Source organism: Perna viridis, chromosome 4, assembly GCF_037379345.1.
Source record: "Perna viridis isolate PV_CMFRI_1.1 ecotype Kerala chromosome 4, ASM3737934v1, whole genome shotgun sequence".
Taxonomy (NCBI): Eukaryota; Metazoa; Mollusca; class Bivalvia; order Mytilida; family Mytilidae; genus Perna; species Perna viridis.
Window position 1 is genome coordinate 14,349,850 of NC_142448.1, and position 23,412 is coordinate 14,373,261.

The 23,412-nt window shown below is 33.3% G+C and overlaps 1 protein-coding gene across 2 annotated transcripts; it reads left to right on the top strand.

Moving 5' to 3' along the window:
- The first annotated feature begins 401 nt into the window (after positions 1 to 401).
- Positions 402 to 13,719, top strand: LOC148618979 (uncharacterized). Of its 2 annotated transcripts, none has more exons than XM_088578439.1 (7): positions 402 to 605; positions 7,018 to 7,120; positions 7,622 to 7,664; positions 8,584 to 9,527; positions 10,089 to 10,125; positions 11,160 to 11,190; positions 12,768 to 13,719. In XM_088578439.1, exons 3-7 carry the CDS (start codon positions 7,627 to 7,629, stop codon positions 13,110 to 13,112), a joined length of 1,395 nt encoding a protein of 464 aa, XP_088434565.1. In that variant the 5' UTR covers positions 402 to 605; positions 7,018 to 7,120; positions 7,622 to 7,626; the 3' UTR covers positions 13,113 to 13,719. The 2 variants fall into 2 exon arrangements, with proteins under 2 accessions (XP_088434565.1, XP_088434566.1); XM_088578440.1 differs by lacking the exon at positions 402 to 605 and adding an exon at positions 4,323 to 4,494.
- Positions 13,720 to 23,412: the final 9,693 nt, after the last annotated feature.

Genomic DNA, 23,412 nt, shown 5'->3' on the forward strand with positions numbered 1-23,412 from the left:
TTGATTACATTCAGTCTGAAATATGCTCATTATCTTGGAAAATGGAACTACAATTTTTCACACTTATTAAATGACCTACTACATGATTTTTGTTTTGTGTTGTGTCCTTGAATGTAAGTATGATATTTTGTCTATTTAACACGCTTTGTCCTTGGAATAAGAAAATGCAAAGTGAAAATCCACTACAAAAATAGCCTAACAAGTAGGACCGCAGAAAATGTTCTTATACGTAAGAATACTTTGTTTGAATAAGCGTAATCCTTTATAAGGATTACTTTAAAATATTCAAATTCTTTAGGTATAATGTTTTAATGCGTAATCTATAGAAAACTGCTCATGCAACCGAAAAAATAGGTAAACACTCTTATATCCCGTGGGTGGAATTTGAAAGGAGAACTCTGATGATAAGATAGTGTATATCTACCCACTTTAAATTGTATGATGCTGTGATACGGTTTTAATTTTAGTCTTTCTTTTTTAAGCGACCGTTGGAGTGTGTCCGTCTGATTTCACCCAGTCTGATAAGTCCTGGTGTCTTCAGGTTTTCTTTTTAACTGGATTTAGTCGATTAGAGGAGGGAAAGTTCAATGTGAAATCAGTGAATGGTATGTAAAATTAAACAATTCTTTATTTATTACTGGAAACGAAAATTTGTTGCATAAACGAATGGATATTATTGGCCATTGGTTAATGAAAAGAAATTTTCGCTGTATAAAAATGTCCACTCGACCTACCTGGGGCCATTCAGGCGTCGTGTAGCCAGAATATGATCACCGAGTTTTAATTACATCGATTCTGACCTTTACAGTGTCACCGAGCCATAGTCATGGTCATTCAACGTTGGAATTTCTATAATGTGATATGTGTCATGTTTGTTCGATCTTTGCTCTAGTTCTTGTGGTCATGTCGTCTTTTTGTTTCAGTATGTTTGTAGTATAAGTTTTGTATTGGGATAATGATTAAGCCAATTGAACAGGGTTGGACATATAACAGAAGTTTCGTAACTTTACGGTGCTGCCTCCATCATATTAAAAGCTTAAAAAAAACATTTATCAATTTGTAGGCGTTTAATTTGTTCATAGTCAAACAGGGTGTTTTATTGCTTTCTTATGAATCACGAAACCGGTTTTATCATTCTCTAAATACCTACAATACGGTCGACATATTTTGATACTTTTAGTCAATATTTTCTTCGTAAGTATAGTGAAAATTAATTTGAATACAGATGTATTACATTTATTAAGCAATAGATCATTGGCTAAACAGGGACTTATTACCTAGGATAATGTATCAGTACTGCTAAACAGGGACTTATTACTTAGGCTAATGTATCACTACTAATAAACGGGGACTTATTACCTAGGCTAATGTATCACTACTAATAAACAGGGACTTATTACCTAGGCTAATGTATCACTACTAATAAACGGGGACTTATTACCTAGGCTAATGTATCACTACTGCTAAACGGGGACTTATTACCTAGGCTAATGTATCAGTACTAATCAACAGGGACTTATTACTTAGGCTAATGTATCACTACTAATCAACGGGGACTTATTACCTAGGCTAATGTATTAGTACTGCTAAACAGGGACTTATTACTTAGGCTAATGTATCACTACTAATAAACAGGGACTTATTACCTAGGCTAATGTATCACTACTAATAAACGGGGACTTATTACCTAGGCTAATGTATCACTACTAATAAACGGGGACTTATTACCTAGGCCAATGTATCACTACCGTTAAACAGGGACTTATTACCTAGGCTAATGTATCAGTACTGCTAAACAGGGACTTATTACTTAGGCTAATGTATCACTACAGTAGTGGTAATTTTTTATTCCACTACAACTCGTTCTAATATTCTATATTTGTTTGCTTGTTAAGTTTAATGACATGCTGGTAATTGAATACAGTATAAAACCCGGTAGTTCTAGTAAAGATATACTAAATAAATTATTCTGTTGATAAACTGTTCTATTATGGTATCTTATGACTCGAAGATTCTTAATTCTTTGATTTAGTCAAAATACGACTGAATAAACATGTATCAGGCACCAATTTATTTTAGAATATGGAAACATTTGTGTATCTCCAGAATTGACTCTTGTTTATCATACCTTATCAGTTATCATTTTATAAAATCAGTCATCAACTCTAAAACTCAACTGATTTAATATTCATGCATTATTTGGAGATAGGCGTTTGCGATTTTTAGCTCACCTATTCCAAAGGGTCATGTGAGCTATTGCCATCATCGTCGTCGGTAAACTTTTCTTTAAACATCTTCTCTTAAACTACTTGACAGATTTTAATGGAACTTGGCACGAATGTTCCTTAGGGTATTCTGTTTGGTCCGTTAAAAACATCGCTGCCATGTCTGTTTATAGAAAAATAGGATTAAGCCACTTATTTCGAAGTATATCTCAAAAACTTTAAGGGATATGAAGGTGACTTTCCTTCTTAAGCTTGAAGAGTCTACAAAAGCCTCCATTTGATCGAAGTTGTAGGGAATCATTGCCCTTGAAAGGCGGAAAACAGCATTTTTTGCAGTTTTTAGCCAATATTTTGAAAACCATAACAGATTTCAAATGATCATTATGATAAGGCCTACAAAAGTCTATATTTGGTCAAAGTTGTAGGACAACTTTTTGTTAGATTTATTGCTTTTGTAACGTGAAAATGACCTTTTATGCAGCTTTTAGCCAATAGTAGGTAAAACAACCCTTTTAATTTATGGAATGATTCTTATGATAAGGCCCGCAAAAGTCTTAACTGGGTTGAGGTTGTAGGACGATTCCTTGTTAGTGCCCTTCGAAGGCAACAAATGGCAATTTTGTGCTGTGTTGTGCCAATATCTTGAAAAACCTTAATAGATATAAAAACAAAATTTTAATCGATGAAACGATCTTTACAATGAAGCCTAAGAAAAGTCTCTATTTGATCTAAGTTATAGGACGACTCTTTGATAGAGTTATTGCCCTTGAAAGGCCATATTTGCAATTATGCAGTTTTTAGTCAATAACTTGAAAACTTTAGTAGATAGAAAAAACTTTCAGTTGGTGAAATGATCTTTATAATAAGGCCTACAAAAGTCTTCATGGGTCGAAATTGTAGGGCGACTCAGTTTTAGAGTTATTGCACTTGGCGAGCCTCTAGTTGAAAGGGCATGTGCACGTCAGCTGTAGGAAAATGCACGAATGAATACCAATATATGTAAGTCTTACAAAGTTAATTGTGGTTAACCGTAGAATTTTCAGGGTTGCGTTTGCTGCCATCGTGTAGTCCCGCGCGTGTAGTGGCGCAATTAGTTATCGTCAGCAGGTGTATGTATGTGCATGTTGTAATTAAGTAAGTCGGTATACTAACACTTCTGAATAAATAGAGCAGAGCATTACAAATAATTTTAAAAGCTTACGACCTTCAATGATTCTTGTCTTTGTAATTAAACCACTTAGGCGATTTATAGGAGCATTATTTTTAGATTATGACCTTAATCAAAGGGATAGTTTTTTTTTCGATTTCGGACGGCCGTACCAGAACGCAATAAAGTATAGTATCTAAACAACTATTTATTGAATAATTTATTATTTTTGGTTGGTTCTTATATGTATGACACTTTAAACCTAAAGGTTATCAAACTGTTGTAACTCAATATTTCAAGGTTAACATTTTCACAATTTGTGGTCATAAATTGGACCTTATTGTTGGTATTAAAATAAGTGCTAAATTAAACTACCGGAGAAGCTTTCTCCACTATAGAACCTCCAAGGCATGAAGTAAAGAGTGTACTTTTAGTCTTTTATATTGCTATTTCTCCTACTGCGTTTTATTCTTCTACAATTGTTAGCTTCAAGTTAATAAGATATCAAGTTAGTTGTAAGTTTGAGTTGATCTTATTGTCATAAAACTGTGGTCAATGTGAGATCATACATAATTTTTAGTTGCGAAGTTCCCTAAAAATAAAACTTTACTCAGGATTCATATATTCATTATCATATCATAACACTGTGCCAAGAAACCAACCCTTTGCGCGATAAATCATTTTCGGACCTACATGTTCTCAAACCATTGTACTTACCAAAAGGATGGGATTTTTTTATACAAAAATAAAAAAAATAGATACAATATAAATTTCGAACAAACTGGTGCTACAACTTGTCACAACACAGATTTATAAAATGTTGCATAAGTCTGCTATAATTTTATCACAGTTTGAGAACGGTAGATATAATTAAATTCAAAACATTAAACCAGTGTTTACCTGCCCGTGGCGTAAACCACGTGGAACAAAATTTTAAAGTGGTGGTGGTAATTCAAAATACAGCTTTGATCAATTAGTAAGGATTGTGAAATCGATTTTCTACCTGTAATTATCCACGCGTGAACATTGCAGTATCTTCTACCCAGAATACACGAACTTTATCATAGAAAACAACTGGAAATGGATTTTTCTCGTTTTGGATGATTATTTTTATCCTCTAAGGTAATCACACATTTTTTTTTGTGTTTAATTAAACCCACTAAACAGCTGACCAATAGACCTTTAATAATTCATTTTTGGCAGATGTGTTGGTTTATTTGTTTATAATGGAGGTTTTTTGTTGAGATAGTATAATTGGTTCATAGGTCTATAGAATCTTGGCCAAAAATTGTTATCAAACCTATTCCAGTTGCGAGTACTTACAGCGGTACCGTGTTGCATCATGGGTTATACGTAAGTTACAGTTGATCATGATTATATAATTATTTCAATCATTTAATCTGATTTTAGTGGAATTCCGTTCATCCATCAGAAAATAGCTTGCCAGACATCCTCTAGCACCGCTGGATTTATATGCAGCTTTGAGCCTTAAAATTTGGTAAAATATTCTATTCTATTCCGTTCGAACAGAAGCATTTCGTAACACTCGTCAATATTCACATGGTATTAATTAACTTCAGACAGCCTACTTGTATGCTTATTAATTCGTTGACATACAGATAAGGATTCATTGACTGTATTTAATGTAGATTATACCTCTCCAGTGACAACATAGGAAACTTAGTTAAGTCGCGAGAACATTGAACAGACGGAAATGTATGTGTGTGTGGTAAAACAAGTTAAATTAATACTCCTACATAATTTTTTTCTTTTAACCCTCAGATTGACTTGTTTTCTCTCCAGTTTTATCAGACCTATGCCCTTGTCAATCTGTTTTCTTGGGGTATTGAACAGATTTTTATCCAATTTTAGCAAGTTGTTCATGTGTTGTAAACATGATTGTAAGTACAGTCTAAATAATTACTTATTTTATACATTGTTGAACAAAATTGAAAGCATCGATTTAATATCGAAAGAAAATGCCATTTTAACTATTGATTTCCACAGTTTGGTGTATTGACAACATTTGCCTTTCATTCACCTTTTCCCACCTACCAAAACCATATCGATGTGTATTATAAAATCAAGGCAAGTTCGATTTGTAACCGTTCCAGGATTGTTATATTTTACCTTCGAAAGACAAGTTTACACGACCCAAGTATTTAGTCGAAAACGTTAACTTTGACGGACTTCTTTCGGAATACCAATTATGAAAAAAAAATATAATTAAAAAAAAACCCTGTTTGTTAGCATTATAACTAGAGGAAATATTGGTTCAACTAGAATTGTATACAGTAACATGAAACTTTAATATTATTAAACTTTGATGATATATTCTACGAATTTTTGACAAAAACTTTGAATACTTAAACGTGTCTCAAGACTTGTTAATGGAATGCTGTTGCTCCGTTTGTATTACCTTGGAAGGATACAAAACAAAGGTTAGATTAAATTCTTCCGTCTCCAAAAGCAAGTATAGCATTGTTCAAAGAAAAATTGGGGCATATGAAATACGTGAAAATAATACACAGCAGATGCTATAGTTCAAACGCAGAGAAATTACAATTATAGCCAAGTTCAGATGTTCTATTTCTTAAATGTATGTTAAATGTGTAGTTCGGAATGCCTTGATGTGTTTAATAAAGTGAGAGTTCTCAACATAATGCTATTTTTTTGTTTTTTTGTGATTGTCCATTTTACATTTTATGTCTGGAACTTTTGTTTTGTCCATGTCTTTCATTGTCATGTCTTTTATATACGTTGTATTGTCTTGTATGTACGTTCAGGAAAGCCACTTGTGGTCTTCGGGCCGTTGGTAATCCTCATGAAATAAATAAAGCATTAAATTGAATAATGGGGATCGAAGGAAAAGTGACATTAAAATGTTAGCCGGCCGTGCATTCTGAACTAAAGAATAAAGTATAAACTGCATTTTCTACATGCACTGTAATTAAAACAATTGGGAAGCTGTCTTCGTGATGTATGGAAAACCGTTTCTTTTTTCAGTTGCAGTCGTGTACATGACCATCACAAAAGAATTTTCTCATTACAAGCGTCGCTCTTAAGCTGTCTTACAAATAGACAAAAGATTTACTCCAGTTTTGTAAACTATAACTTGAAGCACCCTCTTAACAGAATGTATTCATAGAAAGAGGGAAATTAAGTGTAGTTCTGGTTGGTTATATAATACCCATATGTGCACTTAGACGTATATTGTAGCTTTTATACTATGCTGCGGTGCAGAGGTCGATACGTTTAATTTACAAAATAGTGATCCCTTGTTATCCTCAAGTCTATGTTAGTATAAAACGATATTAAAATCTTTCGTTTGTATAAATAGTCTTTGAAAAAATGAAACGCAGTTCTGGTAAATGATATCTGTTTTTTATGGTTGTTGACTGTCCATTCATTTGAATCTCACAATTGAATATCCTTTGAAGCTGTCTACATGCATGTACCAGTAATCAATTGCCACAAATAATCTTGAATTATCCGTGGTGCTCTAAATGAGTCACGAACTAAGAATTAATCCACAGACATTGGGCACACATGAATACCACTGTCATTTGTTATTAATAGAATGTACAGACCAAAGACACGGTAGTAATATGTCTAGTGGCTAATGATTTAATCGTTTATTTTCAGATTCTATGGCCACCCTTTCTGATTCGTCTATCATTGCACTTAGCTCATTATCTGGATTTTTTGGAATTTTATTAATTAGTGCAATAACAGCGTTTTGTTACAGGTAAGAGCTAATAAGATGTTTCAAGATTAAACCTTTTAAAGCTCTTTCTTCCCTTCTGTGGAATATCTAACACAAATAACCAAACAAAAATCGGAATCGAACCCCGAAACATTTGGGCTTCATACGTATAATTTTAGGCGTTTTCTGATAAGATCAGTTCAACACTTCCTATATTAAATCTGCGTGAGTAGCACCCTCCTTCATTTATTCAATAGTTGTTGTAAGAAACAATGAGAGCGGATGTATTTTGTTTAGTAAAATAAAGCCGACTCGAAAGAAAGATTTTTTACACACTTTTCTTGGTGTATTTTAACGAGATTCCATCGGCAAAAAGTTTTGTTCTTTGTTTCGTAACTAAACTTCTTGAAAAATATAAGGTGTCAGTTTGATCGAGTTATGACGTACATGTACATGTTAAAATGTTGCAGGATTTTTTGCAGAAGTGCTTTTCTAATATATAGTTTGTGCACACTGATCATAAAGCATGTATTTCATTTTCAGTCGTAATGGGTAACAATACAAGCAGGAATGGAGATACAAACCGGTTTGCAATATTTATTTATTAAACTACATGTACTCAAGACCACTGCTTACTCTTGCTTGCATGCTTAACATTGCTTGATGCTGCTGTTATTTGCCTTCAAAATATATATATATAAAAAAAAAACGATATATGTGCACAGAAAGAAAATGCATGTGTTGTTAAAAATATTTCCACCCCGCTTTTAATTTCACCGATTAACGTCAGCGGTCTTTATATAAAAGTATCATCTTGCATTTATGAATAAATTGATTTTTATCAAATTTCATTTAAATCTTATAAGTAATTGAAAATAACACGTATGCTAAATGCTTGCTTGTTTTCCAACCCTACGCTTACCGCTCTTCTATTCTAATGAAATGAATGTTACTTTACTTATATACCAACATCTAACAATGTCAGGTGCGGATCCAGATATTTCGGAATGGATGGTTCTAGAAAAAGGGCAGTTCCAGGCTTTTATTGGTCAATTCATTTTTTTTTCAAACAAAAAGGGGTTTCTAACCGCATCCTGGATCCGCTAATGAATGTTGTCGATACCTTAGAGGTAGTTTAAACGTTTCGTCTACTAACCAATCACTTTGTTTTTAACCATTTCCTAACCGATGTCATTTCCCCCTCTTTATACCAATGTATATGTTTATTATGTCTACTTCGATGAGTTAAAATTAATTGACATGTGATTATCTGAAAAGTATCATGGCACAAATGGCAAATGCATAGTGTTTTTTTTGTTTCGATTTTTTTTTTCTGTAAATTATGATTTTTATACCAACATTAATATTTTAATTGTGTCAAAAATAAAATTAAATAGATGGAAAAGAAACTTTGTAGATTCAAATGAATGAATATATCGAAGTTCTTTCCGGTACCGAACATTTATAGCAATACATTTTTATTGTTGTACGCTTGCAATTTTCAGAAAGTATGTGTATGGAAAACGAGTGAAAGCAGTCCCCACTGCATATGTTCCTCCAGAGAAAAGAGTGATAACAAATGGAGCTCCAGTGAATACAAGAGTGATAACTAACGGGACCTCTCATACACAGAGAATTGTTACAAATGGTGCTCCTGTAAATCAAAGGGTCATAACCCGAGAAGTACCTGAACCGGAAATAAATGTAGAGAAAACAGTCGAATCCCCAGAACAACCTTCACCTCAATCTGAACACCCAGAACACGTTGAGGTCCAGATAGGGGATACAGAACCTAAACAGGCGGACTCGAAGGTTAATGGATACGTCAAAAATACGAAGCATAATAAAAAACCTTCTGAGCATATCATTCACAAAGAAAGAAGTTATAAACTGTACGACCCAGAATATTATGCTCCAAGAGAAGGTTACAGACTTATTGACCAAAAACAAGAGGTTTTCGATGGTCGACCAAAAAGTTACATTCATTATGAACAAGTAAGACCAGAATATGTTGTTCGTGAAAAGGGATACAAAATGCACGAACCACGATATCAGGCCAGGCGAGTGGCACACACGTACGCTACACTGCGTCATCAACCGGAAATAGTAATGGCCAGGCCCGCACAAGAAATTATTACAAGACCGAAATCAGAAATCATTGCTTCACCAAGGACAAGACATGTTAGAGTAATTAAGTCAGTGCCACCAGCTCCGGTGGCACAAACCGTAAGAGCACAAACGATTGGGCGACCTATTATCGTTCGTCGTTCTATGGATCAGGAAAGAATATACACTACACCGGATCATGGCTACATTCCTCGTCATCGCCTCGGAGAGTATAGGCCTAAAGTTATTGACGGATACGTAGCACCAAGTAGAATAGGTGGTCCAGTTTTCTCTGAACCTGGCGGCTACAGAGAAATAGTGGTGGAACCAATATATCAAACTGGTAAGTTTGGTTTTGCCAATTTTTTTGTTTGAATCTAACCCTACGTGTATGAAAGTATTAGTCATGACTGAGAAGTTGACGGGTGTAAACAGAACTATCCATCAAATCTTTAACAATAGGGCTGTATCAAACTTAAACACACTTGTAGGCAGGTCTCGCATGATGGCTGTTGGTCCTCAGTGGAGGGCAGTTTCATCGAGCCTCTTAGAATTTTTTCATCAGCATTAAATCTCATCCACATTGTTTAATTTCTGTAATTCTGTTCAAAAACCCTAACCTGGAAGAGTCTTCTTTCACACTTAAATGTGTGCATGTTTGTATATATCTCTATGTTAATTAAAACATATTTTTGCCTGTACTAGGATAAGACGTTTCGCAGAATGGTTTGTTTGCGCTATATAACGTGTGTGTGTTTGTGTCAGTTACTTAAAATACACGAGGTAATAATTTGTTTCTACATTCCGTTGGACTTTAATTAGATTTGGTTATTGTTCGGCTTACACTATACAGTATTGTATCTGACCTGTTTAAGAAGTTGATTGATTGATATTTTTTTTTCAGTGAAAAAGATAGCTCCTCCTGCGTACCCTGGCAGACCGTAAGTAAAATGTACACAAAACTTATAGTGGATGAAGAGCACTGCATTACATATAATACAAAACATTAAAACAAATCATTGGTGTTTGATAAAAAAAAAAAAACATTTCCTTGGCGTGAGACTGGAAAACCAAGTCCAAGCCTCCCTAGATATGCATCTGTGGTTTCCTTATTGAAATGATGTACTAGTAATTAGATTTGATTAATTATTCTTTTTGCAGAAAGTGTTTATAATCAGGGAGGGGCTATCGCTTTGTTGCAACCTTAACAGATTACTAAATTGCAAGAAACTTGAAGTTGCCATTCGTTGAAAAGGACATGATTATACTCTTGCTTAACACAAGATTTGATTTCAAAGCAGACTACTCCAAAAAAACTCTACGCTTCACATAAGAAATACATATATGCTGGGTAGCTACGCTATTATCATCATATGAGATGGGAATCTTGGTTGTTTTCAATGTCAGTCAATAGTAATCCTATAGATCGTTTTCAAACATTTTGACTCCGACTTTAAAGGATCTCATTTTTCCATAGTTTTCTTATATTGTATTCCTTCCATTAAAGAAGATTTAAAGGACCATTTAGTTTTTTTTTTTAATTTTTTATTTGCTATTTTTGGCAATTATGAAATATCAAAGATCCAATGATTGTGCCCAAGCTTCATTATTTGCACATTTTATCAGCTGTATTACTTGTATTGACGCCTAAGTAGTTGAAGTAGACTTTTTAATGTAGAGATATTACCTCTTCAAGACCAATTTACTCACTTTAGTTCACCTATTTATTGTAAACATTTCAATTATTGAAGCACCCACATTTTCAGCTCCTCTTGGCTTGGTATTGACTATATGATATTGTTTTCAGACAGAAAATAAAAACAAAAAATACGTTTAGTTTGGGTATTATATCAAATGATCATCAAAACACTAGTCAGAGCATCATTGCCAAGTACTTGTTAAATGTGAGTCAATATTTTTTTAATATGTTCAATGAAGATAAAATATAGATCGACATCTATACCTTTATTTTCAGGTCTGAAAGGGAAAAAGTTACGGTTGAAAAGGTATTCATAAATTTTTAAAATTTTAAATACTTCCACGTAGTTATACCTGAAGTGTATAAAAACTAATGATAGTTCTAAATATGAAATATATTATTTCCCATTTAATATTATGTATTGACTCATTTTGAAAGGTTTAGTGATGACATAATTGCCTTAGACAAATCATAATTTGTCCTCATCGCACCTACGCATTTAGTAAAGTGCATCTTGTGTTTTTTTAACCGAAAACGCTTTATGTATATTTATATGTAGACGTGTTCATAGTTTTATGTAGATCAGGCGAGTGTTCATGTATCGCATTTAAATACATGTACTAGTATAATTCTTCTCTACGATAAGAAGCGAGTCATGATTTAAAAATGTAATCGAATTTGGATCAGTGAGATCCAGAAAATGGTAATATGTTGCATTTTGAGACGCATAATTTATTGCTTTTCTCACTTATTTTTGCACATTTAACAGACGCGCATGACGATAAAATGCGTTACTGGGTCATTACAAAATCGTGTTATTGACAACCAGCACTTAAGATTACTTAAAACATTTTATGTATGTTTACCAAAATATACAGAAGGTGTACTTCTACAAAACGAACAAACTTGGTAAGATCCTAGTTTAAAAGAACTAAGATCTCAAATTAAGATTTATACATTCAGTGGCGGATCCAGAGGGGGTATAGGGGGTTGGCATTCCCTTTTTATTGGAAAAATTGTCATTTTCATGTATAAAATTGATCAAAATTGGGAAATAATGCCCTAGCACACCCCTTTTTTTCTAAGAAACCTCGGTTGGCACCCCTCCTTTTCAAAGTGCCTAGATACAGCCCTGACATTGTATGTGCGATGTCAAGCTCACTTCCAGGAACGTACATTCCAGTTATGTACATCTTCATGCCCAAGTCTTCAGTCGATGTTCAAGTTATGGGCTATTTTCTTTAAAGTTTTGAAATGAAAGGGTATCGCTTTACTTAACTAGAATATTAACCATTAACTCGATATTAACAAAACATTTAGATTACTAATCTTTGTCGAACTAATATGTGTATACCTAGTCTTAACATACCAGTACTATATCATTCATAATACTACTTGTTAATATTAAATTCGTTTCAAGTTACAGTCGACACGATTTTGTCTCTACGGACGCCGCCTTTTTTTATTTTCCTCCAAGTTGCATTAAGGTTAAAATAAATAAAAGATGTAGATTTATTTCGACTAAGTACTTCATAGTTTTAAAAATTGTACACATGATAAATAAGTGAAAAACCTGGACATATTGGGATAAAATTGGCATACGTGTATGCGAGTAATATATGTATTAACGCAACGCAAGTTGATATTAAAAATGAAATTTATTAACTAAAGTTGAACGACATCACCTGCATTGAGATTAAATTCTGTAAGAGTTTGATCGCTAGGGAATTCTTCAAACTCAGACAAGATTTTTTTTGGAGAAAATCGAATAAAATGAAAATAACTGCAATAAAATTTGAAGTTTTTAACGATTTATAGTGTAACTTGATGATTAATCTTAGTTCTTGGTAGTGAAAAAACATGATTCAATTTTTTTTTCTTCAGGACGAAAAGCACACTGTGAAACTGAACTCCAACAACTTCGTTCTTAAACCACAAACTGACGACGAAAAACTTAAAGATGTCCCACTGACTCAGTATTTTGATGACGGAAAGACTATTATGATTATTGACTATCTGTTAGATCCCTATTCTATTAAGAAAGCCCCACCCACTGTCCAAAAGGAACTCAATCAAAAAGGCGAAGTGATGAAAGAGGAGATATTGAATGGTGATGCTGTGAATGGAAATAACAAACTTGACGATTCTTTGGATATCAATGATGAGCTAAACAGCTCTATAAATCGACAGAGATCTCCAAGCTATGGGGACGTTGCATTTATGCCATGATTAAAAAAAAATCTCATTAGAAAATATATAGAAAATAACAGCTCAGTCTGTACATAATCCAGTGACCTATCCAACTTCCTTTAGCTTCCTGTTACCCCACTAAAATCATATAACCCTCCATCTTACTCCTGATGTATAAGGAGACTTTAAGTATGCATGACATGAGGACATCTGAATCATACATTTAAAGTTTGGAGTTCGAGGTATAAACACAATGTACAGATATAACTTAGGGTGCTGTTTCTCTCAAATTTCGAAATGATTTAAAAGTTGATCATAAATTTTCGCATACAAAAGGTAGAAGATGGAAACGGCATTTTTGAAGGCAACGGGAAGGTCTATATATAGTATAAGGCCTTCTATCAGTCAAAGTTTCAGTGTATACATTACTGCTTCATCTACAGCAATAAACATAATTTTCTTCTGTGAATTCAAAGCTAAACTAACACACACACACACACATATATATATATATATATATATATATATGCTCATTTATGTGTCTAGAAATCCGTGTTATACATAAATGGTTAATGTTTTACTATTGATTATATTTGAAGTATCTTATAAAATACATTTTATGTAGAATAAATATCAAATATAGGTATTTATTTTGTCTGCCATAATTGAACTTGGCCATATCAAAGTACATATAAATGCTTGGGAAGTTATCACTCTCTATATTCTAACGAAAACCGTTTCTGTCGGTTGGTGTGAAATACTGGATCTAAAAATCTCTTTAAGAAGACGTTTTTTTCAAAGATATAATGTTACGCATACAATTTTCCCAATTCCTAATTCTAATACCAGATTATACTCACTTGCATTTTGGGAAGCATGACATGCCTATCATTCAATGGTATCTGATGTCACTCCAGGTTGTTTTGTTCATATTACAAGTGCTTTATTTTTTTGGTGCTATGTCTTGTTTTCCTTATCTTCAGTTTTATATGTTATATTGTTTTTTTAGATTTGCTTCATTGTCTACGTAGATCGGAGTCCTTGTTTCCTGTTTTCTCGTTCAGACCGTGTACCTTGGATTTTGACGTATTTGAATTATCCTAATTTTGACGCTTCATTTTTTGTCGATATTTACAGCATTTATACCAGTGCAAGGTCACGTTCAAAAATCACTTTAGGAAGAATGGAAACGAACAACTGCCGCCAAGTGGAGCTTGCGTTTATTTATACGGTTTCAAAACTAAGAAAACGGAAATAACTCCCGAAATGAAAACTTGTATAGGAAATGAAGGCAACAACAACAAAGGTCCCACAAAGCTACATGTGGACAGACAGCATATCTCAATATGTCAAAAATGGGCGTATTGACATTTATATGCTTTCAAAACAATTTCTATGCCAAATTTTATCCGATGGACTGCAAGTCTGGGTTTTCTCTGATCTTGCAGTCCTTCTATTTTTTGTCCCCCGCTGCAGCGGAAGATGACTTAACAGAAAATAACTGTCCGTCCGAGCGTCCGAACCTTGTGGATGCAACTCCCCAGAGACCGCTGAAAGGTTTTGTTCAAACTTTTTAGGATTGTTAGGCACCATATTGAACGGCCAATTTGATCGGCAAATTTTACTGGAGTTACAGGACTATTTTATTTTTTACTATGAGACCATATTAATTTGATTATATTTAACCGCCGTTTTGATTCGGCAAATTTTATGAGAATCATGGCACTTTGTTGATTTTTTACATGGTTCAGTATAGGAAAACTTTGTGGACGCAACTTTTCGGTGACCATATGTAGTTGATCATATTCAACCGTCATTTTGATTCGGCAAATTTTACGGGAATTTTGGGACTTTGTTGATTTTCTACATGGTTCACTTTAGGAAAACTTTGTGGACGCAACTCCTCGGAGACCGCTGAATATATTTTGTTTCAACTTTGTAGGGTTGTTAGTCATCAATTAATAGTTGATCATATCCAACCGCCACTTTGATTCGACAAATTTTACGGGAGTTATGGGACTTTGTTTATTTTTGACATGTTCTATAGGAACACTTTGTGGACGCAACACCTCGGAAACCGCTGATTTTGTTATGAACTTTTTACTATTGTTAGTCACTATATGGTAGTTGATCATATCTAACCGCTATTTTGATCGACAAATTTTACGTGAGTTGTTGGACTGTTGATTTTTTACATGTTACACTATAGGAACACTATGGAAGCAACTTCTCAAGAGACCGGATTTTGTTCGAACTTTGTTGGATTGTTAGTAACCATATATAGTTGATCATATTCAACCGCCATTTTGATTCGGCTAATTTTACGGGAGTTATGGATTTTGTTTTTTTTAAATCTAGCATATAGGATCCTACATACCAGTCGACCCCCGATGTATCAGAAAACTTCATATGATTAGTATAAGTGCAATATTTGCTGTTATAACACATGATTTCGTTTTTTTTTCTTTTTAACAAAAAAAACCCCCAAAAAACAAAAACAAAACAAAAAAAACAAACCCCCACCCCCCACCCCCCACCCCCCCCCAAAAAAAAAATCCCGACCCTAAGTACCTGTGGTTTCACTATAGGAACACTTTGTGGAAGCAACTCCTCTGAAACCACTAAACAGATTTCCTACAAACTTGGTTGAATTGATATTCCTCTTCGCTGGGAAACATAGTGTTACCCTTGTCCATCTGTTCGTCTTTACGTCTGTCGTTCAACTTTGGTTATGTTCTTGGTTTAGGTCCATATTACATTACAGGAGGACCATCCGTGGCTTACAGATACACTTTCTAGTTTTAAATAATACTACAACAACAATATTAATGATATAAATGAGGGACTTGACAAAACAAAAAATATTTGAACTGCAAAACGAATACTGAATAAAAAAAGTTGGTAATGTTTAGAACCAATAAACAAATCGGTGTCGTCTACTTTTCAAGCATATACCACATTCACTAGTAGGGCAAGCGTCTTAAATTTCTGACATTGCCGACCAGATTGTTGAGATGGCCGGCGAAACAAAACAAAAGGCTCCCAGGAGCCTGTATCGCTCACCTGGTTAAATTTTTGCCTTTCAAGGGCAATAAATTTAACAAGGAGTTGTCTAACAATTTTGACTCGAGAAGTCTTTGGTAGGACTTATCAATGAGGATCATTCAGCAATTGATTGTTTATTTCTTTCTATCATAGTTTTCAAGATATTGACTGAAAACTGTAAAAAAACAAAACAGAAAAACCAAAAAAAAAAACAACAAAAAAACCACGTCATTTTTCACATTTTCAGGGGCAATAACTCTTACAAGGAGTCGTCTAACTTTGATCCCTTGAAGACTGTTGTAGGCCTTTTAATAAGGATCATTTCAGTAATTGAAAGAATTAACGGTTTTTGGCGATATATGAGAAAAAACTTTTGACTGAACCCTTTGTTCTATTTTTGAGTAACAGCGGCCATGTTTTTCCGCCGATCAAAAATCCCGTCATTAGTTTTATGAAAAATACCTTAGGGAACATTCATACCAATTTGTTTTTCATATACTTTTGAAAGAAATAACATTAAAAATAGAAAAAGACGTTGAAAAAGAAATAACTCCAACATGGCTTAACAAATTAAAACAAAAATTTGACCATAGATAGATCTCTCCATGCTGAACGCTTATACCAGAGTCAGAATTTAGCTAAGTCTTACGGTTTTGGAGATATATGCGAAAAACTACTGTATGAGCATATGTTCTATTTTAAGTACCGGCGGCCATGTTTTTCGGCGGATCAAAATCCCCACGTCAGTTCTATGCAGGATATCCCAAGGAACATTCATACCAAGTTTGGTTCATATTAGTCAAGTAATGTAAGAGGAGAAGAGTTTTGAAAAATTGATAACGACGACAGACGCAAAGTAATGGCAATAGCTAAGGTCAGGTGAGCTAACAAAAGGAATCAAGTAAACAAATTTGCATCCATATACCACAATAAATTGATTAATAAACTAAAAAATAAGTTGTATAAAATGGGTGGTCCTTTTTTTGTACATATACATGAAGTAAGCTTGATTTGATCACACCAAAAAAAGAAGATAACTATCAATTTTGACTATTTCAAACACGACATGTTACACTAAAATTCTGTCCCTCATGCACGTTGTGCAAGAAAAAAGTATTCGTATTTGAATTGACATCCATTTAAACTTGTCAATCATAGGTAATTTTATCCGTAAAATATTCTACTTCAATCGTCACACAATTTTGCTGATAAAGCCCTTTAAAATTTATTGTTCAAATAAGGCATTTGAGTAAAGAAAACGGAAGGTAATATGGCATACACCTAGAAATAATGACGTGCGTGTCTTCATCCTCTAGTTAAAAAAGAAATTGAACATTTCTGTGTATGTAATCTAGGCCATTCGAAGACCGAGATTAAAAGAGGTCTTACGATTGTGTTGTAATAGAATTACACGAAATCTAGTTTTTACCAGTTTCTGATAAATTCCAACAATGAAACAATGGAAAAGAACCCCGAAAGGCATCAATTGTGATACTACTAAAAAGATAGACAAAAATTATCAATTGTCTTTACTGTAGCATTCTTTATAGGGGTTTTAAAATTGAACAGCATGTCAATTTAAGTATTTTGGTATTATTATGAAGCACAATCTAAAGGCATCGAGAAAATTTCAGTCACACGGATGTTTTTGAGTTAAATTGTTTGTTGTTTGTTTGGGTATAACGTCCCCAACAAACAACAAACAAACAATTTAACTCAAAAACATCCGTGTGACTGAAATTTTCTCGATGCCTTTAGATTGTGCTTCATAATAATACCAAAGTACTTAAATTGACATGCCTTTAGATTGTGCTTCATAATAATAATAATGTATATATACTGATTTTTTTTCGTAGGATGAAGAGATTGATGAATAAAGAAAAAGCAGTTTTTTTGTCACAACCAGGTATAATAAAATGCTTCATAGGGCGCAGCTTGATATGACCGCAGTGGTCAAGCCTGAACAGTTGGGGCAAGTAGGACACAACTAAGCTTGCTACAATTCAGAGTTTGGATTGTGATTAAATGTTTGACACAGAAAAAGATTCTTATATAGAATGAAACTGTTAAAAGAACTTTACAATTTCCACTTAAATATTTGTTTAAATCTGACCCAATTTCCATAACTGAATGGAGGTGCGAACTGATCACTGATAAGCAGTTTTACTTAGTTATCTGGTATGATTCTTTTTAATTGCAAATTAAGATGTAAATCAAAGTTTTTTTGTTGTTTTTTTTCAAAAAGGGGGTGGCACCCGTCGCACACCTTGGCTACGGCCTTGGAATACCCCACTCAACCTGGAAAGGGAGACACTGGGGCGATCGGTAAACAGGAAGTAGATGAGCAGAGAGACTAAAGAAGAGACATGGTAAAAGTCATCATGCAAGAGCAATATATAAAATATCTAGGCATTCCCTCATATGGAACCAGCGAAATATGTTAAGAAAATTTCCATTATATGCAGCCTGAAAACTGACAAAGTCAATCGGTAAACAAGAAGAAGATGAATAAGGAACCTGAAAAGGGGAGACACTATGCAGGTCATCATGGAAAAGCAATATACGAAATAAGCCAAGTTTTCCCTCCAAAAAAAGGGTGAAAAACCTGTTACAAAACGTGTAACAGACGGAAAGATGTATGGACAAAGTGATTACAATATAGCTTCAAACAAGTCAAAGAATACCAGTAGTTTCATTTATGTAATACCACATGGGACAAATCTATGATATGATAAGACCTTACAGTGTTAATGAAAAATTAAATAGAAATACTCTGAGCAAAGAGAATACCCCGGTTCAAATGGACTTCAATGAAAAATGCATGTTGGATTATCTCCTTTCATCATCTAACAATAATTGTATTCCTTCATGCACATCTACATATGATACCCAACCTTCCTATAAAATTCCCTCAAAATCCATTGAGCAGTTTAGGAGGAGTTGTGCTTACAAAAAATGTGGACAGACTGACAAACTGGGTGATTCCTATATACCTTCCAAAACTTTGTTCGCAAGGAATATAAATAGACAAATTTATTGACGTATACATTCCTGTCCTAAATATTTTTAAGTCTTGACATAAAATATACAACTTCTAAGAAAACTGTTTAATAGAATAATTTATGGTGGAATTTACAAAAATCTCTCCTAAGTGAAAACCAAATTGGTTTCAGAGAAAACAGTAGAACTGCTGACCATCTATTTTCAATCAAATCCATTATTGACCACTATAAAAACAAGAAAAGAAAAGTTTTTGCTGCTTTTATTGACCTACGTAAAGCTTTTGATACCATTTGGTGGGTTGGTCTTTTTTACAAACTTGCGTCAGCAAATGTTCCTCCAAGACTATTTCAAATAATATTTTCTATGTATCATAATACTACAAATAGAATCAAATTTTCAAATGGACTAAGTTCAACATTCAAATCAGAATGTGGTGTCAAACAAGGTGATGTTTTGAGTCCTTTATTATTTAATATTTTTTTAGATGACATTGTAAAGGTATTAAAGTCAAATAATTGCAATCCTGTAAAAATTGGGAATATATCAGTAAATTGTCTTTTATATGCTGATGACTTAGTTATATTATCTGAAAGTAAACAAGGTTTACAAACTAACTTAAATATTGTTCATGAATATTGCTGTAATTGGAAATTATATGTTAATGTGTCCAAATCTAAAGTTATTGTATTTAATTCAAATGGTAGATCTTATATTAATGAGTTTACATACAATAATGATATCATTCAAACAGTACCAGAATATTGTTATCTTGGTGTCATGTTACATTATAATGGTAAATTTAATTTAGCTGTATCTTTGCTGATGGAAAAGGCTAGAAAAGCTTTATTCAAGATAAAAAAAAGTCAGTAGGGCTAGATCATTCATGTCATCTATTAGAAAAGCTGTTTGATACTTTAATTAGCCCCATTCTTTTGTACTGTAGTGAAGTCTGGGGTATAGATGTTGATACATGTACTTTTAATAACTCAGTTGTAGAAAAATTTCATTTAAAATTCATCAAGGAAATTCTTGGTGTACATTGCAAAGCTACAAATGCTGCATGTCGTTCTGAACTTGGACGACTCCCACTTCACTAAAAAAATTATGTTTTCCTGTGTTAAATTTTTAAATCATCTTCTTTCCTCAGAAAACACTTTGGCTTTCAAAATATTTCAAGCTACAGGAAACAATAACACTTGGACAAAGAGAATGTATTCTATTATCAATAAACTTGGTTTTTCACACATAATCTATCAAAAATGTAGCTTTAAACCTATTTTATCAAATATAAAACAACGAATAACCGATCAATTTATGCAAGAGCAACATTCCCAAATCCATAATTCAAATAAACTAACATTTTATCGAAATATACACATTGGATACAAACGAGCAAGCTTTGGTGATATTTTACAAAAAAGATCAGAAAGATCCTCTCTCTGCAATATTAGAATCAGTAGCCATAATTTGGAAATAGAAAAAGGTCGTCATCTATCAATTCCTGCAAACGAGAGAGTTTGCAACTCTGGGGAGGTTGAAGATGAATTACATTTTTTGCTAAAATGTGGAAAATACTCCAAAGTTAGAAGTCAATTTATGTCCAAATTATCAAAAATCCTCAAAAAAGATATTGATTCAGTTAATTACTACACACTGAAACAATGTATATTCAGTGATTCATATACTATACTAAAGATTATCACTATTTTTTTTAGATATTATTTTTTCTATCAGAAAATTTTTTATTTCATAACAAATATCTCTTCTCATAACATTTGATTAATATTCTATTTACATGTATACCGCTACTATATATGTTACTTTTTTATATATCAATTATATGGGCCATTGCCAATTATTGTAGTTGTGTTTGTGCCAATAAAGAATATTATTATTATTATTATTATTATTACAACACACTTTGAAAATTTTCAATTTCATAAACGCAGGTTAATGCCACCCCTCTTTTCACTGGATCCACCAATGAAAATAAACCTAGCAATAAAAAGAGAACAAGCATTCTGAGAGTATTGCAAAACAATACATAGTTCCCTACCGGCGTTTATATCCCTGACCCAAATACTTCCTTGGATCATCAAGTATCAATGACAATCTGAGGAAAGACCTTGATTTTGAACAGAAGTTTTATGTACGGACAATTGTAAAGATTAGGTTTCAAACAACTGTTGACTGATTTGTAAAAAGAAACAACCCAATATCCTTTAAGTCTTTATTAAAAAAGCGCATAAAACTGAAATTTTGGTATGGCATGTAAAACTGAAAGTTGGAAACTGTGGAAAAATTAGCGAAGTGGAACGAAATGTAAACTTGGTCTTTAACTTATCAAGGGAGATTCACATACCAAAAATCAGCTCAATATCTGCAAGCATTTCGAAAAAAAAGTGTGGAAAACTTCAATTTCTGTAAATTCAAGGGTCATAACTTGGACAAAAATAAGCGAAGCGGAACGTGAACTTGATCTGTAACTCATAAGCGTAGACTAACGTACCAAAAAATCAGCTCAATATCTGCAAGCATTGACAAAAAAATGCGGAAAACTTCAATTATTTCAAGACTGACAGACGGATTGCATATCTATAGTCCCCTTCGGCTAAAGCCGATAAAGGACTAATAATAACATTGAATACAAAAACAAAAAAAAAAAACAAAAAAACAAAAAATACCAATTGTATATATTGTAAATTTCGGTATGCTGTACACGTGTTTCAAGGAGTAACCTTTCATCAGCAATACAAAAATCAAATATGTAGGAAGATCATGTTAAAAATATTAGTGGTATACAAGAAGTACTCAAATCCAAAACTATCGAAAGAGGAAGCCAAATCCATCACCGAGAGGTTCTACCCTATGCAATTCAAGGAATGAAGCCTCAGTGTTTTACGTATTTTTAAATTTGGAATACTGCAAGATTTCATAAATCGGGTAGATAAAATATGATATAATTCGGGGTCAGACAAGTCTGACTACTGGGTTAGTGAATACCCTCGGGGACCTCAGGTCCACCAGCAGCGGTATCGACCAAGTGGTTATTAACTACAAAAAAAATACCAGTTTTATTTATTGTAAATTACGATATGCCGTACACGTGTTTCATGGGGTAACCTCTAATCTGCAGCATTAAAATCAAATATGTAGAAGATCATTATCAAAGTAAGAACCTTTCTTATCTATATAAAGGGGCTGGTTCGGTAAGGGCAAAATTTTGCCAGAAAAAAGTCTGCATGAAGAAAATTTTATGTTGTTTCTCCAACTCTTTAAATACCATTCCGTGTAAGAATCGGGCAATGGGTGGCACATCATATTTCTCATTTTGGTCTTTTTTGCCACAGATATACTCAATACATTTAGAAAACAACTGGAAAGTTATTTAAGCTTTTCCTGAAGCATTTGTGACATAGATATTTTTTCACTGCTTATATAAGGAAAAAGTACGGGAAAATTTTCCCACCATTTTTCAATAGTGCATTTCAACTAAATCTGACCTATCAACAAAAAGGCAAATTTTACAAAGACTTTGGTGGTTAATTCTAGAGGTTATCGGGTATGAATACTTTATACATGCAATAAAATCTCTGTTTTTTTCCTTCATGTGCCACGCCTTATAAACATTTTGTCTGATTCTTAGGCAGAGAAGTACTTAATGTGTTTTATAGTTGATTTGATTGGTATATGGAAATAATTTGAACATATAACGTCATATATGGCCTTCAAATTTGGCTGATATTGGGAGAATCTGTTAAAAAGACCGGAAAACACAAAATTTTGTGCAACTTTTCACACTTTTAACAATGATCCTCGTACTTCATATATTTTGTGTATAATGTCAGTTATAACTCGCGTAAAAATATCTTAAGTCAACAGATGTGTGGCCACTTCCATTGCATTAAAAAACACCTTAAAAATGGTAGAAATGTTTAAAGTTCAAGGTTTTTGTAAAAGTTACATAAATGCATACTGTTTTTTTCTGGAATAACGTCATAAATCTCGTCAAAATATCTTATATTCAGTATTTGCGACCATTTAAAGATACTACTACTACTACTACCTAGAAATCAGCTTTAATAAAATTTTCAAAGATGCCCAAATTATGAGGCCAAAAGGGGTCCTTACCGAACTTTCTCCTTTGTCAGTTACTCAGCTGGTTGTAAAAAATGTAAAAATCATTTATTTTGTCACCATATAGTATACAATAATAATAATGGTACACTTACATTCAATTTAATGAACCCTATTTACAACAGACCAATAACAGTTATTATGCAACTATATT